This window comes from Marmota marmota, unplaced genomic scaffold (assembly GCF_001458135.2).
Source record: "Marmota marmota marmota unplaced genomic scaffold, marMar, whole genome shotgun sequence".
Classification (NCBI taxonomy): domain Eukaryota; kingdom Metazoa; phylum Chordata; class Mammalia; order Rodentia; family Sciuridae; genus Marmota; species Marmota marmota.
This window is the reverse complement of record NW_026000241.1, coordinates 30,239,947-30,255,616: the sequence shown is the minus strand read 5'-3', so window position 1 is coordinate 30,255,616 and position 15,670 is coordinate 30,239,947. Positions and strand designations below refer to the sequence as shown.

Here is a 15,670-nt window from a genome sequence, read left to right as displayed (position 1 = left end):
TTTTTGGTGCTTAGCTTTTTGAGTTCTTTATATACCCTAGAGATTAGTGCTCTATCTGATGTGTGAGGGGTAAAGATTTGCTCCCAAGATGTAGGCTCTCTATTCACCTCACAGATTGTTTCTTTTGCTGAGAAGAAACTTTTTTTAAGTTCATCCAATTCATTGATTGTTGATTTTAGTTCTTGTGCCAAAGTTGTCTTATTAAGGAAGTTAGGGCCTAATCCCACATGATGGAGATTAGGGCCTACTTTTTCTTCTATTATGCCCAGGGTCTCTGGTTGTATTCTTAGGTCCTTGATCCATTTTGAGTTGAGTTTTGTGCATGGTGAGAAATAGGGTTTAATTTCATTTTGTTGCATATGGATTTCCAGTTTTCCCAGTACCATTTGTCGAAGAGGCTATCTTTTCTTCAATGCATGTTTTTGGCGCCTTTGTCTAATATAATTGCAATTTTGTGAAGAGTATTGGTATTAGTTCTTCTTTAAAGGTCTTGTAGAACTCGGTTGTATATCCATCTGGTCCCAGACTTTTCTTGGTTGGTAGACTTGTGATGGCATCTTCTATTTCGTCACTTAAAATTCATCTGTTTAAATTGTGTATATCATTCTGATTCAATTTGGGCAAATTATATGACTACAGATTTGTAAATGCTTTTGATATATTCTATTTTATTGGAGAACAAGTTTTCAAAATAACTTCTAATTATCTTCCATATTTCTATAGTGTCTATTGTGATATTTTCTTTTTCATCAAAATATGTTAGTAGTTTGAGTTCTCTCTCTCTCTCTCTCTCTCTTTCTCCTCGTTAGCATGGCTAGTTAGCAGGACTAGTATGTTGATTTTATTTATTTCTTTTTCAAAGAACCAACTTTTTGTTTTGTCAATTTTTTCAATTGTTTCTCTTGTTTCAATTTCATTGATTTCAGCTCTGATTTTAATTATTTTCTGTCTTCTACTGCTTTTGATGTAGATTTATTCTTCTTTTTCTAAGTCTTTGAGATGTTAAGTCACTTATTTGTTGACTTTTTATTCTTTTAAGGAATCAACTCCACGCAAGGATAAAACTGCTTTCATAGAGTCCCAGAGAATTCAGTATGTTGTATCTGCATTCTCATTTACCTCTAAAAAAATTTTTAATCTCCTCCTTGATGTCTTCTGCAACCCATGGTTCATTCAGTAGCATATTATTTAGTCTCCAGGTGTTGGAGTGGATTTTATTTATTATTTTATCATTGATTTCTAATTTCATTCCATTATGATGTGATAGAATGCTACCTTTTTATATTTGCTAAGAGTTGCTTCGTGGCATAGTATATGGTCTATTTTAGAGAAGGATTCATGTGCTGCTGAGAAGAAAGTGTATTCTCTTGTTAAAGGATAAAATATTCTATATGTGTCAGTTAAGTCTAAGTTATTGATTGTGTTATTAAGTTCTATAGTTTTTTTGTTCAGCTTTTGTTTTGAAGATCTATCTAGTGATGAAAGAGGTGTGTTAAAGTCACCCAAAATTATTGCGTTGTGGTCTATTTGACTCTTGAGCTTGAGAAGAGTTTGTTTGATGAACGTAGACGCTCCATTATTTGGGGCATATGTATTTATAATTGTTAAGTCTTATTGGTGTATGGTTCCCTTGAGCGGTATGTAGTGTCCTTCTTTATCCTTTTGATTGACTTTAGCTTGAATTCTACTTTATTTGATATGAGGATGGTAACCCCTGCTTGCTTCTGCAGTCCATGTGAGTGATATGATTTTTCCCAACCCTTCAACTTCAGTCTCTGGATGTCTTTTCCAATGAGGTGAGTCTCTGGGAGGCAGCATATTGTTGGGTCTTTTTTTTAAAATTTTTTATCCAATCTGCTAGTCTATGTCTTTTGATTGGTGAGTTTAGGCCATTAACATTCAGGGTTATTATTGAAATATTATTTGTATTCCCAGCCATTTTTGTTTATGTTTGGTATTTAATGTGACTTGGTTTCTCCTCTGATTAGATTTTCCTTTAGTGTAATACCTCCCTCTTCTGATTTTCATCATTGTTTTTTATTTCCTCTTCTTGGAATATTTTGCTGAGGATGATCTTTAGTGCAGGCTTTCTAGTTGTAAATTCTTTTACCTTTTTTTTTTTTTATCATGGAACGTTTTTATTTCATCATCAAATCTAAACTTAATTTTGCTGGATAGAAGATTCTTTTTTGGCATCCATTTTCTTTCAGAGCTTGGTATATATTGTTCCACGGTCTCCTGGCTTTGAGAATCTACTGAGATATGAATTTTTCTCCCCCTACATGTAATCTGATTCCTCTCTCTTGTGGCTTTTAAGATTCTATCATTATTCTGTATGCTAGGCATTTTCATTATAATGTGCATTGGTGTAGATCTGTTGTAATTTTGTACATTTGGTGTCCTGTAATCCTATTGTATTTGGTTTTCCAATTCATTCTTCATGCTTGGGAAATTTTCTGATATTATCTCATTGAAGAGATTGTGTGTGCATTTCTTTGGTTTGAAACTCTGTGACTTCCTCTATCCCAATAATGCTTAGTTTTGGTCTTTTGGTGCTGTTCCATAATTCTTGGATGTCCTGTTCATGGTTTCTTACTATCTTCACTGTGTGATCAAATTTATTTTCCAGATTGTATACTTTTGTCTTCATTATCTGACATTCTTTTTTCCAAGTGATCTAGTCTGTTGGTCATGCTTTCTATTGAGTTTTTTTATTTGGCTTATTGTATCCTGAATTTTAAGGATTTCTGTGTTTTTTTTTTTCTTTGTTTGTTTTGTTTTTTGAGTCTCCATCTCTCTCTTGAAGCAATCTTTTGCTACCTGTATTTGCTCTCTTATCTCTTTATTGGAGTGATCAATTTTTGCCTGTATTTGCTCATTTAGATCATTCTTTAATTCAGATTATTTTAATTATGAACCTTCTGAACTCCTTCTCTGCATTTCATCAACTTTGCCATCCATGGGTTCTGTTATTATAGTATCCTGGTTTGTTTGGGTCACTTTCCTCCCTTATTTTTTCATGTTTTCTATGTATCTTCCTTTCTTGCAGTGTGGATCTGAGATATTATAGTTACTACCTTATATTCTTATAGTACCTGTGCAGATTATCTGTACCTCACTTTGATGTTGGGCTTCCGGACCCTGCTGATGTCCCTCAATGTATGCTACTGCTACTAAGGGTGGTGGCAGCAATAGCCAAGGTAACTTGAGATAATAGTTGAGGTGCCCCACGATGCAATGCCTTACAGAGATGGGGCTGAAAGGGTGGGCCTCACACTCTCTTTGGGAGGCCTGCTCTGAGAGGCAGCTGCTTCTAAGTCCTGTCTTTTCTCAAAAAGATAGAAGCTACTGCATAGGGAAGGCTATGGTGATGATGAAGTGTCCCAAGATGGATGTGGGTTAGCCTTAGGCTCCCAGGTGGATGTGGGGGCGAACTTGGACCTACCCTGGACCTGGGTCCTGAGCAAGTAGGTGTGGGCAGATCTGGGCTGGGCCTGACCTCCTGCAATAGTCTGTTGGTTGGAAGGGGCAGTCAGTCCTGTGTTAGAGGTTGGGCTCCCGTGGGTGCCTGCTGGTGTTGACCCAGGCAAACTCTGAACCTGGGTCCTGTGTAGGCTGGTGTGGGCGGATCTCATTTAGTTCTTTATACTTTTAAAGTCTGTTATCATTTTATTTTTGCTTTTTCTTAATATTATTTTACCTACTTTCAGTTTAAGCTCTGTGAGGAATGAAAGTCAAATACTATATCTTGCACATTTTTTTTCCCCAGCTGCCTCTTCCCTATTCTTGGTGCATTATTTGTTAAATAATGCTTGCCGAAAACAAAATCCTGCTGAATCAATGTAATGGAAAGCACTATTGAAGTACTGATATTGGGGAGGAAAAACTACATCTGTTCTAATGGGACTGAGATGAAGGAGAAAAGGATAGGTATGGATCTATATAAGTTTGGAGTTTGGGGGCAAGAAGTGAAGACTTTGGTTCTCACTCTGAACTAGAAGAACTAGTCCCCTTCCTAGAAGTAAGCAGTTGATGGTAGGGTGTGGGATATGAAGACAGCCATTTAAATTTGAATACTTACTAAAAGGGATGCAGAAACTACCAGAGAAGATTGGAAGGAATACTAAGTGGCTAAGTAGTTTTGGAGACCCTGTTGTTGAGGACAATGAGTCCAGTTGAGAGATTCCCCAGCACTGCTCAGCAGTATAGGCCTTGGAGAAACAATAGTTAGCATCCTTGAACCAGTGTTCAAAGTGTGAAAAATAGGTGTGAAGTACATTAAAAGGTGTTAAAAATTCAAGAACTAAAGTGAAAGTGATGGAGGTAATTCACAGATGTTCTAGATTGAGTAGAGGAAGAAATGATGCCAAAAGGGTTCTCACAGCTTGTGACAAAGTGGGAGGTCACAGGAGTGAAAGACTCCACATAGCTGAGGAATGGTCATAAGATTGGACACATGAAGCAAATTATGAAAAAGCACAATGAAGGAGGGAGATGTAGGATAAAGTGGGTGGAAGTGATTCCATAAGTCAAATAAGGCAGTGGGAGTGGAGAGCTCTCTTTAGAATGAGTCCTTACTAGAGGCATTTCTTCCAAGGCCCTTTAATACCTATCAACATTTTAATTTCTTCAAGTCTGCAATGTCTTGAAGAATGAAAGAGCCAAAAAATATATTTATGGAATGAGCGATGACTAGATGCTTCATTTGGTGGTAGAACAATAAGGCCACCTTGGGTGCAATGAACAATTCATGCATTACAATAATTTCCTGAGGCAATTTGCTAAGTGATGCAGGGAAAATTCAGATCACTAGTAGATTATACTCACTTAGAACATTTTCCCCTCTGGGCTGAGTGAGCATTTCAGGAATGTGTTTAGTGAGGCTCTGCCACTAATCAACCAATCCCTGGGTGTGTGGTGCCTCCTCTGAACAGTGGAGCTAATTGCCTAAAAAACAACTACCCTTCTGAAATATTTCTTACCTCTACTGAAAGCATATTAAGAAGAATAACATATCTTTATTCATTACTCAGTCAACGGATTTTTTAAATTTATATATGACAGCGGAATGCATTACAATTCTTATTACACATATAGAGCACAATTTTTCATATCTCTGGTTTTATACAACAAACGTTTATTGATAACATAAAGCTACTTTACAATAGCAAAGCTGGCTGGCAAAAAAATAAACCAGAACATAATTCTCAGTGGAATCCTAGCAGGCAGGTGAAGATTAGATGACAATAGTAAGAATACTAACAGGAACATGTGCATGGTACTTTACAAGTAATGTCACATATGTTTAGCTTCTTGGATCCTCATGATAATCCTGTGAGGTGTTTTTGTTCAGTATTTTATAGAAGAGAAAACTATGCTTTAACAATTTTAGTAACATTTTAAGGCAAGTAGTTTTTTTCCAACTACAGTTCACTTCCTCGATTTTTTTTTTCAATAACAGTACTTTGGGGAGGGAGTATATCTTGAGGGTAGCTTAGCACTACTCAACAGGATGGGACTGTGGGAGGGATCACATCCAGGTTTAGTTCACTTAGCAATCAGAGAACTCAGAAGATGGGCTAAAGGGAGAGAATGTGTTTTCCACCATGGCTCCACCAGGTGGCAGTAAGGGCCACCACTAGAGACTAGTGTGAGTCAATGCAGACATTTGGCTATAAGTGGCTCAAGCAAAAGGGAGGAAAGAAGCAAGGCAATGCTATTCTTTAGAGTGTTAGAATTAGTGGTGCTGCTATTGTATTCAGCAAAGTTTTTCATGCTTATGGTGGGTGGGACAACAGTGAAAGAAACTATGAATGGGAAGCACATACTATGTAATATGTTCTCTTAGTCTATACTTCCAATCCCACCCCTGAATTCTAGATGATCGAGTGAGTATTATATGATGATTATTGTCAGGCAGCATGAAATTGGTTGTTTTCTTGGGAGAAAAAGTGCATGTGTTCAGTGCATTCATGTTGATTGCTATATGTACACTGTTTCTCTTGAAGTTTACCAGTCTCTTATCCATCAGAAAGAAAAGCAACTTGCAGTATCATAGGGGTATTGGAATTTTATATGCACTTAATAGATAAAGGAATTCAAGACAACTTGATACTTTCCTTGTTTTGACACAACACAGTAAGAGGTACAAATTTTGGCCACTGGGGGGAAACAATGAGTTCCTGATTAGAGAATGCCATATCAGAAAATGTATGTGGCTGGGAATGAAGAATTAGAACACTTCTTTTTGCATATACTAATAATTAGATGCTATACTAATCCTTCTAGGAGTTAGAAAATAAAATGTTCTATTTGTCTGGGGATCCTCAGGGACCCAGGTATTTTTTACTCAGTCCCCAGGTATAAAATCCAAGTTCCCATCAGTGGAAAGGCTGTTGTATTTGAGGAGATTCCTTCTCCACGGGAGGTATCTGCTTTTCTTCTGGCACTGAGGGTAGATCAGGTGCTTTCTGCCCACACCTTGCTACTGTGAAGCGACTCATGTGAAGAGCTTCCTCATACCCTGGGAGGGTGTCCAGTGAGGAGGGCAGCTGGCCCAGGGAGCTGTGGGAGCGAGTCACAGCCAGGATTCTCCCAGCTGCAGGGCCAAACACTGACTGCAGGGCTGCAAGGAAAGGAGGGATAAAGCTAGCATAAATGGGAGAGCCCCAGGCACTAGAGGCTTACATTGCCCTTAATATCCTTTCATTTTTAACATGTGTCCAAACTCATTGTCACTCCCTGCCACAAAATTTATGAAAATCCTGTAAAGCTCATTTAAAAACCACCTTTAAAATCTGCTTTAAGATCCTGTCTTCTCTGATGTCTCTGAGTAATCTAAATTGTGCTCCCATAGCTCACAAGCCTGGCTCTTTCCTTTTGAGACTTAGATCCCTTTACACCAACCCATGGTAGTAAGGATTCCTTGGGGATATTTATTTCTGCCCTATTTGTCACTGCTCTAAGGATGGCCAAGAGTAAAGGGGGGAGGAGGGTGAAAAACACATCACAGTGTTCTTTCTAAAATAAATATCAGGGTGTTTTGCTATCTGGTTTTCTGCCTTGTATTTACTCCCTAATTTCAGGAAGAATAAAGAACATAAGGAGAAAAATAACCATATAATCATCAAAAGGACACTGGAGCTAAAATCCAGAGTACAAAGACTTGAAGAGTACAGAATTGAAAGTGGGCACCACTAGTTTCTTTAAAGATACAAAATAGAAGAAATAATAGAAAATGTAGACTTTCACCAAATCTGAGACATTTGGGGAAAGGGTATGTGCAGAAGGTAAAATAGCTTTAGCAAAATAAGGATCTATAAACTGCGTGAGTCTTCCTATAAAACACCTTCAACATTATCTCCAATATTTCATTCTTTCTTCACTCTATCAGCCTGACAAATAACTGAGAATACAGCATTAGTGAGAAGCCAGATCTCTGCACCTCTGGACTTCTGGAAATTAAAACTACCCCAGTCCTAGAATATTTAATAGTCTTTGATCAGTGGTTCCATGCTTCTGTACCCCTGGAGTCAATCTTTACAACCTGGATCCCTCCCTCATGTCATAAGGCCATGTACTCACAAGTAAAAGTGCTCTGGAGGGTGCTGTCATGATCAAAAGCTATGACTGTCACTTCGTAGGGCGGCTGGCCCCCATCTTCGCCTTGTTGCTGACGACCCAGGCAGCAGCGGAAGCACACTGAGGTCAGGCCACACAGGAGCAGCAGCGCGCCAATCACCACCAGTAACCTGCAAGAGCCCGCGGAGCGGGTCCAAGCTGGCTTGTTTCCCAGCTGGGTGTAATCAGCCTTTAATGTCTGCCTTTTGATTCTCATGGATATTTTATGGAATAATTATTAGAATTTAATTTCAAGTCTATAGACATTCTTATTTTGTCAGCAAGACCAAGTCAGTTCGTTAGAGCAAATAATAAGATATTTATGATAGGCGGAAAGGGCTGCTTTTGACTTAAGTAAATCCCCATGTAGAGAGATTTCTCAAGGGGAGGACACAATAATCTTTTGATGTTGGCTGAAGAGATTATAATAAAATAGAAAATCCTGGCATATTGTCAATTAGGTTAGTGTTGAGGTAAAGAAACTTAACTGTTTGAAATGTTAAGTAGGCACCTTTACTTCCTGGTCACAATGTGTATTAAAACTTAAAAAAAAAATGAATGCTCTTAAAAATGAAGTGTCTGGGCTGGGGATGTGGCTCAAGCGGTAGCGCACTCGCCTGGCATGCGCGGGGCGCTGGGTTAGATCCTCAGCATCACATAAAAATAAAATAAAGATATTGTGTCCACTGAAAAAAACTGAAAAATAAATATTAAAACGTTCTCTCTCTCTCTTTAAAAAAATAAAAATAAATGAAGTGTCTTTGTAGGTGTTATAACTGAAACTTACCATATATACCAGAGATGTACCCAGTCTGTGGTCAGGCAACTATGGAGAAAGAATAAAGTTTGTTAAATTAAAAACCAGAAATATGAGTTACAGAGTGATACCATGTTATAATAAACACAACATGGGTTATATTATTTAAAATTCAATGTAACTAGCCAATTCTATTGTTAAATGGTGTGTCTCAAATGATGTTTTATACTAGATGAGGGGCTTTGGGTAAATCATTTTATAAATCACTATAAAACAGATCAAAGTACTGATCATGAAAAGTGTTAATAGAAAATATTTCCATGGCTACTGTAAATAGTTATGGTGAAAATTGCCAGGAATGAACTTGGAATGAAATTGCTAAAGAGTAACCTTGAAAACAGATGTGAACATTAAGGTTTGCATAAATTTGAGCTTAATAAAATGTAACTATAAAGAAAGTTTCAGTTAAGAGCATGAAAGTTATCAAGTTTGTAATTCATGTTTCATAAACTCTTGCAACATCCTTACCATGAAAAGGGGCCTAAAGTGTCACATCCAGGGTCAAAACTGATAACAGATATCCACTAAGACTGAAAAGGAAGAAGGTAAAAAGCAGAGTCTAACTTTGATATTATGAAAACTAACTAAATATTCTGAATTAACTTTGGCAATTTAAAATTTTCTCTGGAGGAATGGAAATATAGGGATTGCATGGGAGAAAGAATGAGAGAAAATCAGGAATTGGAGGAGGAGAAAAAAGTATGTGTGCGTCTCTGAGATACAATTTTTTTTTCATTTAATAATATTTTCTAATACGTTGACCTATTGAGATCTAGTGAAGCTCATTTCTTTATCCCTTCTTTAGTTATATATTCATAAAAATACAGTTTGTTATTTTACTGTACAATGTCTCCTCTTGTTTTTTTCACATTCACCGTTTGTTCAGAACTCTTCTGGTTCTTCATCAGACTCAGGTTCTATAGAAAAGGACTCTTCCTAGGGTATATAGATAGAGTGTGTCAAGTAGCCAAGGTCCAATGTACATGTAACAAATAACCAAGACTATCACTAGTTCTCCCAGGTTCACAGACTTCTTAGCTCTTGAGAAACCTTTCTCATGGATAACTGTGTTTTCCTTCAGCCTAAACAGGTCTTTTATTCACTCTCTACTTTATCTTTTTTTTTTTTTATATAGTTCCCAAAGTAGAATGAATCTCTTGCATTTTTATCTTTATGTTCTCTGTATCTGCATAAGACCTAATAGTGGCAGGTTTAGATTAAGGGATAACTCCATCAAAGTGGTAGCTAAATTAAGTCTGCAATAAATATTAACATATTCTAAAAACTAGAATATACTTCTTTGGAAATCACCTAAATAGATAACACCAATGATTAGATACTGAATCCAGTCTGTTCTGATGAGTCACTGAGAAACATGGCTAAGAAAGTCTTTTGCAAGTCTCTGTGACTATTGAGACTAATTGTTCTGCTTTGATGGGAAGATTAGCTTGGGAAAAAGTACTTTTTTGTACTTTTTTGATGCTTTTGTCTGACCTTCCTTCCTTCCAGCTTGAACTCTCAGATACTCACTGTTCAGGATTGGCACAGTTCTCCTCACCTCTTGCCCCAGGAAGCTGTAGAAAGGGAAATAGTCTCAGACAGAGAAATTGTCTCATCTGTTGTGCTCAGCAGCCTATCAATCACCTCTCAGCGCTATGCTCTGTTAGATCAATTGGTAAAGATGAGGACATGGTCAGAAGGTCAATCCATATTTAGGACAGTTACTTTTATCTCTTCCATGTGTGCTGACTATTGTACTTGAGATGGGAGAACGTGGAAGGACAAATATCTCTTCTTTTGTTAGTGGGTGAGCATCACCATTGTGGTGAATGAGAGGCAATTATTTATACCAATTTGTCTTTCTTAGAAATTTCCTGATCTGTCCTTCAGGATATCATGATTGTCCTCTTTATTCCTGCCTAGTTGCAAATTGAATTCCATCTCACTGCCCTGTTTTATGCCCACAATACATCAATAATTCACCATACAAGAGAGGAAGGGGAAAGGAAGCAAAGAAAACTTAACTACTGAATAGCTACCATTTGCCCATAAGCCTGCTAAGAATTTTTAATATTTCATAACATTTCATTACAATAATCCTGTTAGTTGATATTTATGTATATCCTTTGATGAAGCCAGAATTCAAATCTGACTTTATCCTGAACATGTGTTGAATGAGTTGATACAGCCAATGACAAGTTTGTTCTAATAATCCTTTGATATTGCTATCAATTCCTTCCACTCCTTGAAAACAATACAGAATAAAGAAAGCTTCTACTCCTTTCTTATATCGCTGGTGACTTCCTCCTTCAAAGACCCTTTTAGGTAAACTCTAGTTCTAGAAACCATTTCTTTTTGATATTTCATTTGAATCTACTAGGCATTTATGTTGAGGAGTAAGGGGGTAGGGGACATGCATATTCAAGATATATCAAGGGAAAAGGATTTCTAGAAGGACTAACAACTATCCTCTGCAGACAACATTTCAGAGATTCCTGCTATCATTTTATTTTCATCTAAAATAGATGGCCACATCACAAATAATGGCTCTTTATGTTTCTTCAACCCATCTTTAGTACTTCTGTTTCACTTTCTTCACTAACGGAAAGAGAAACCCCAGGTACTTGGAGGAGAAAATGCCACTTTTGGGGGCTTATTGCAAAATGAGGAGAAAAGAGAACTAAAAGAGAGAGGAGGAAAATGGAGAGATGAAGTAAAGAGAAAATACCAGAAAAAGAAAGAAAAACTGAATTTCCAAATATTGGTTAACTGGTAAATAGGAAGCAACACAGACAGCCACTCCCTGTACAGGGATATGATACAACCCAGTTTCTGCATTTCTAGATTTCATAGCTACACAAACTTCTCCTTGATAATTGTTTAGGATTCCTTAGTTCATGGTACCTTTCTCAGATAATGGATTACTCACAGTCTTCTGATTAATGGGAGAGAAACAAAAGGCCTAAAGAATTTTTAGAGTCCTCTTCCTTTTATTTCTGCAATGGAGGTATCTAAACTGCTGGAATAATATTAGTGCTGTCATGGGAAATTCCATTTAGTGGAATTATGTATCTAGTATAGTTTACTTGGAATTTCAAGGAATGAGTGATAAGATATGAAAAGAAGCACATGTAAGTGGCACTTCTAAAGTACCATAGCCTATCTTTATCAGCAATCACCCTAATTTCTGTCCCCTCTTTCACAGGTATTACCAGTCATACATGTATCCATATAACCCTATAATACCACACTACTGGCTAAGTTCTATATTTGTCTTTTCACTCCACTTCCTCCCAAGTTCTTCTGAGAGTTTATTTACTTGAGGGGGAAAAATGGCTTTTTCCTGCCATTTGCAACTGAACTCACCTGGATGAAATATGCCAGGGCAGAGGCCGTCACGACCGGGACTGGGACTCCCATCAGGCTGAACACCTGCTCCTCCAGGATCATGCTCTGCGTATCTGCTGCCTCCTCTCCATGCTCTGAGCCATGACTGACGTCTTGATCTAGAATTGTCAAGGAGAGAAGCTTTTCTCAGTATTAATTCAGTTTTTTTCTGTCTCTCTCTGCTTCCTCCTACTCCCTCTGATTTTTGTTGTCTAGGGTCTTTCTTTCCTCTTGGTTTTCTTCTCTATTTCTCTTTTATAGTCTCCACATTTGCTCTCTTTGCCTTCTTTCCTTTCTTTCTGTTATCACTCCTTTCTGTGTTTTTAACTTTCTTTCCCCACTACCCACAGGAGAAAAACATTCAAGGAGGACACATTTGTCCTCTAAATTGGATATTGTTCTAATTGGTGATGAGAACTTTAGCTTTGAAGAAGATCGAAGGATTGCTGGTGACTAAATATGTTCTCTTCTCCCCAAAACTAGTAATTCTCTTGGTCATTCACCACAGCACTCCAGGGTGACTATTGAATGTTGAAAGTCACCCTGCCAATCTCCTTTCACCTCCCTCCATGTGATTCAAAACCCCCCTTCTTCTTCTCTGGAGCCCTCCCCTTCTATGTTGATAATCAACTCTCCTGGTTCTGGGTCATTTATTTCTAAACATTGGGGTAGGGCTGAGAGATTGCCAGATGAACTGGAAAGCTGTCCCATCTTTCAAGTAGGGAGGCTTGGAAATTAGAATTTCCAAATGCTATTAATGGTCTCCTCCTCCACACTAACTCCAGTTCCCATTGAAACAGATTATGCACAGGCATGTTTTTGAAAACTAGATTCCAAGGTTTCTTTCTTTGTTTTCTTCATTGTTGTTTTTGTCTTTTTCCTTCTTTTCCCCCCTACACTTCCCTCTCTAGGTAAAGTAGTATTGTGATCAAGGAATAGTTCTTGCCCCTCAGAAGCTGGGCACAGTGGCATGCACCTAATAGTGCCAGCTACTCTAGAGGCCCAAACAAAAGAATCAGTTCATCCCAGGAATTAGAGACCAGCCTGGACAGCATAAGATGATCCCACCTCAAAATAAATAAATAAAATGAAAAACAAATAAAAAAAATTGCCACTCAAGAAAATAAACTAAGATCTGAAAAAATTAAGCACATATGGAAAAGATGTAAAATACTTACAAAGAAGCGTATCTATAAGAATGAATAAATACTGTATAGATGAGTTATGCCCACATAGGTAATCTTTTATTTAATCCAAAGTACTTGATAAGACAATTAAATGTTAGTTTACAGTGATATATCTATCTCATAAGAATTAAATAAAACCACATTTCAGATCCTTTCTGACTCTGGAAGTCTAAATTATATGAAGTGGTTGTTGAGGGGATATTGCCAGGTGGGATCAAACATACACTAAAGGGCCCTCACAACTATGAAAATGTGATGAGAAGATGGAGACGGTGAACTTTATTTTTTTTCTTAGTGAAGTAAGATAGTGAGAGAATATCCTGGTATGATGCTGGTTGTTTAAAATTTATCAGTTTCAAATCTATGAACGCTGACATTCTTTTTTAAAAATGTAAGGCTGTTGGGATTGGGACAAAGTGTCCATTCCAAGTTTCAATAGAAAACTTAGCAAGGTGGAAGGCATTCTACAGGATGAGAAGAGTAGAACTTTAATTGTGGTCCTTTAAAAGCTCAATAATTATGTAGTTTCCCCCATCTCATTCATAAAGGAGTGGAATATCCACTCGACCTGCTTTAGATATTATTTCAGAGAGGAAATAAAATCAAAGACAAGAAGTGTATTTTGAATAGACTATTTCTATTAAAAACCATCATGAAACTTTCCCTTTTATTTTTCTTTCTAAAGAAAAGAAAAAGGAATCACTTGTTATCTCTGTGACTTTGGGCAAGTTATCACATATCTTCATTGACTTAGTTTTTTTTTTTTAACATAAAAGAGGAGTAATAACATTTATTACTTATTACTTATTATTTATAGGCTTATAGACATTAAATAAGCTAATATGTATAAAATATATATAGAATAGTCCTGATAAGTATTTTATGTGTTAGCTAAGATGATTTTAACTCTTATTTTACAAATAACCCTCACTTCTAATGTGCTGGATAATTAATGTCTTTTATGCCTCTTGTGTATATTTATATACCAGTCCCTCTCTAAGCTACATTTTAGCTCTTCTAATAGTCTGGCTCTTGAATATTTTCCCATGTTAGCCTGTCCATTTCTTCCCGCAACCAGGCCGGCCTCCACCTGTGTGAACAGGTTTGCCAATGAACATGGCTTTTCCTCTCATTGACTTTCTTGCCATGTGACTGCCATCATCTTTTTGCCCTCCAGCCTTCTAACAGGTTAGAACAAAATAGCCTTCTGTTAATGACTGCCTCAATATTTTTCTTTCATGGAATTACTATTGCCATTTCTTTTTTCTCCCCAAAGTGTTTACTGGGGAAATAAAACCACTTTTTTTTTTAATCCTAATGAGTGTGATTATGTCTTGTGACAGTTTTAACTCCGAGGTCAATTTTTCTCAATGCCTCCACAAGGGGAGTGATGACAAAGGAAAGAGAAGACTGAAGAAGGCATACATGGGATAGGGACAGAAAGGCAAGTAGCTGGAGTAGTGGGGAATGACCTCATTACAATCCTACACAACCTTGTGTAGTTCCATTAAGCCTGTGAATCATTAGCTTACACTGTGCTGTTAAGGACTTGGATTGGAACCAATGAGAGGTGCATGTACATGGACCGTCTTGCTTATGCTTCAGGGAATTGTTGTACAACCCCTGTGACAAGTTTAGCTAAAGAAGTGCTTGCTTCTGTTTCCTTTAATTAGTCTCTTTTTGACCTTGGCTAACCCAGGTCACCCACCCTCTCTGTGCTTCAGTGAAATAGAATCCAGGACTGTGATTACTCTGAGGCATCAATATCAAGCTATAAAGGGCTGATCAGTGGACTGGGCCAAAACCATGAGGTCAAGAGTAGATGAGATGGCAGAAGTCAGTCCCTTCTGAAAACCTCTGAAAGCATCTGTCTTATGAGCCAACATCGAAGCATAGGTTTTAAGTGGAAACCTCACAGGCACTGAAAATCAGTAAGGGGATTAGATTTAAGGAAGCTGAGTAAGGCAAGAAGGATTGAGTTTATCAAAGAATGAATTAGGTTCATATTCTATAAAACTTATTACCATAACCTGTGAGTAATAATATAGAGCAACACATACTTGTTATCTTGCATCTATGAATCAGAAGCTTGGGCACAGTTTAGTTGGGTCTTCTGCTTAGGGTCTCACAAAGCTGAAATCAAGGTGACTTCTGGCCTGCATTCTCATCTGAAGGGTCAAATGGGGGAAGAATTCACCCACAAGATCCCTCAGGCAGAGTGCATTTCTTTGTGACGTTTGTGTCAGTGTAAACTTGCTTCTCTAAATCTAGATGGAGAAATAGAGATAGCAGAGGGAGAGGGTTTAACATAGTAGTCACTACATCTTATGTAATCACATATGCATGATCACATACATTCTATCACTTTTGCTGCTCTTCAAGTCAAAGTTCTTACTCATGTTCAAAGGGAAGAGATTATCCTGGACCATGAACACCAGGAGGAGGGGTCAATTGGAGACTTCATAGGTATGTCAAGTCTGCCCAGGTATCTGCCACACAAGGATTATAGACTGTGTTCATGGACATTTAAGAATAGGAGAAACCAAATGTCTATTGACAGATGGACAAATAAAAAAAATATGTTCTATATGTACATAAGGGAATATTATGCAGCCTTGGAAAACAAGGAAGTTCTAATACATGCTAAAGCATGGATGAA

At 37.5% G+C, this 15,670-nt stretch overlaps 1 protein-coding gene across 1 annotated transcript; it reads right to left on the bottom strand.

The window, feature by feature from the left end:
- Positions 1 to 5,115: 5,115 nt before the first annotated feature.
- Tmem52b (transmembrane protein 52B) lies at positions 5,116 to 12,381 on the bottom strand. Its single transcript, XM_015489635.2, has 5 exons — positions 11,804 to 12,381; positions 9,968 to 10,011; positions 8,408 to 8,446; positions 7,585 to 7,751; positions 5,116 to 6,625 (listed from the first exon to the last, which is right to left on the bottom strand). Exons 1-5 carry the CDS (start codon positions 11,885 to 11,887, stop codon positions 6,381 to 6,383), a joined length of 579 nt encoding a protein of 192 aa, XP_015345121.1. The 5' UTR covers positions 11,888 to 12,381; the 3' UTR covers positions 5,116 to 6,380.
- Positions 12,382 to 15,670: the final 3,289 nt, after the last annotated feature.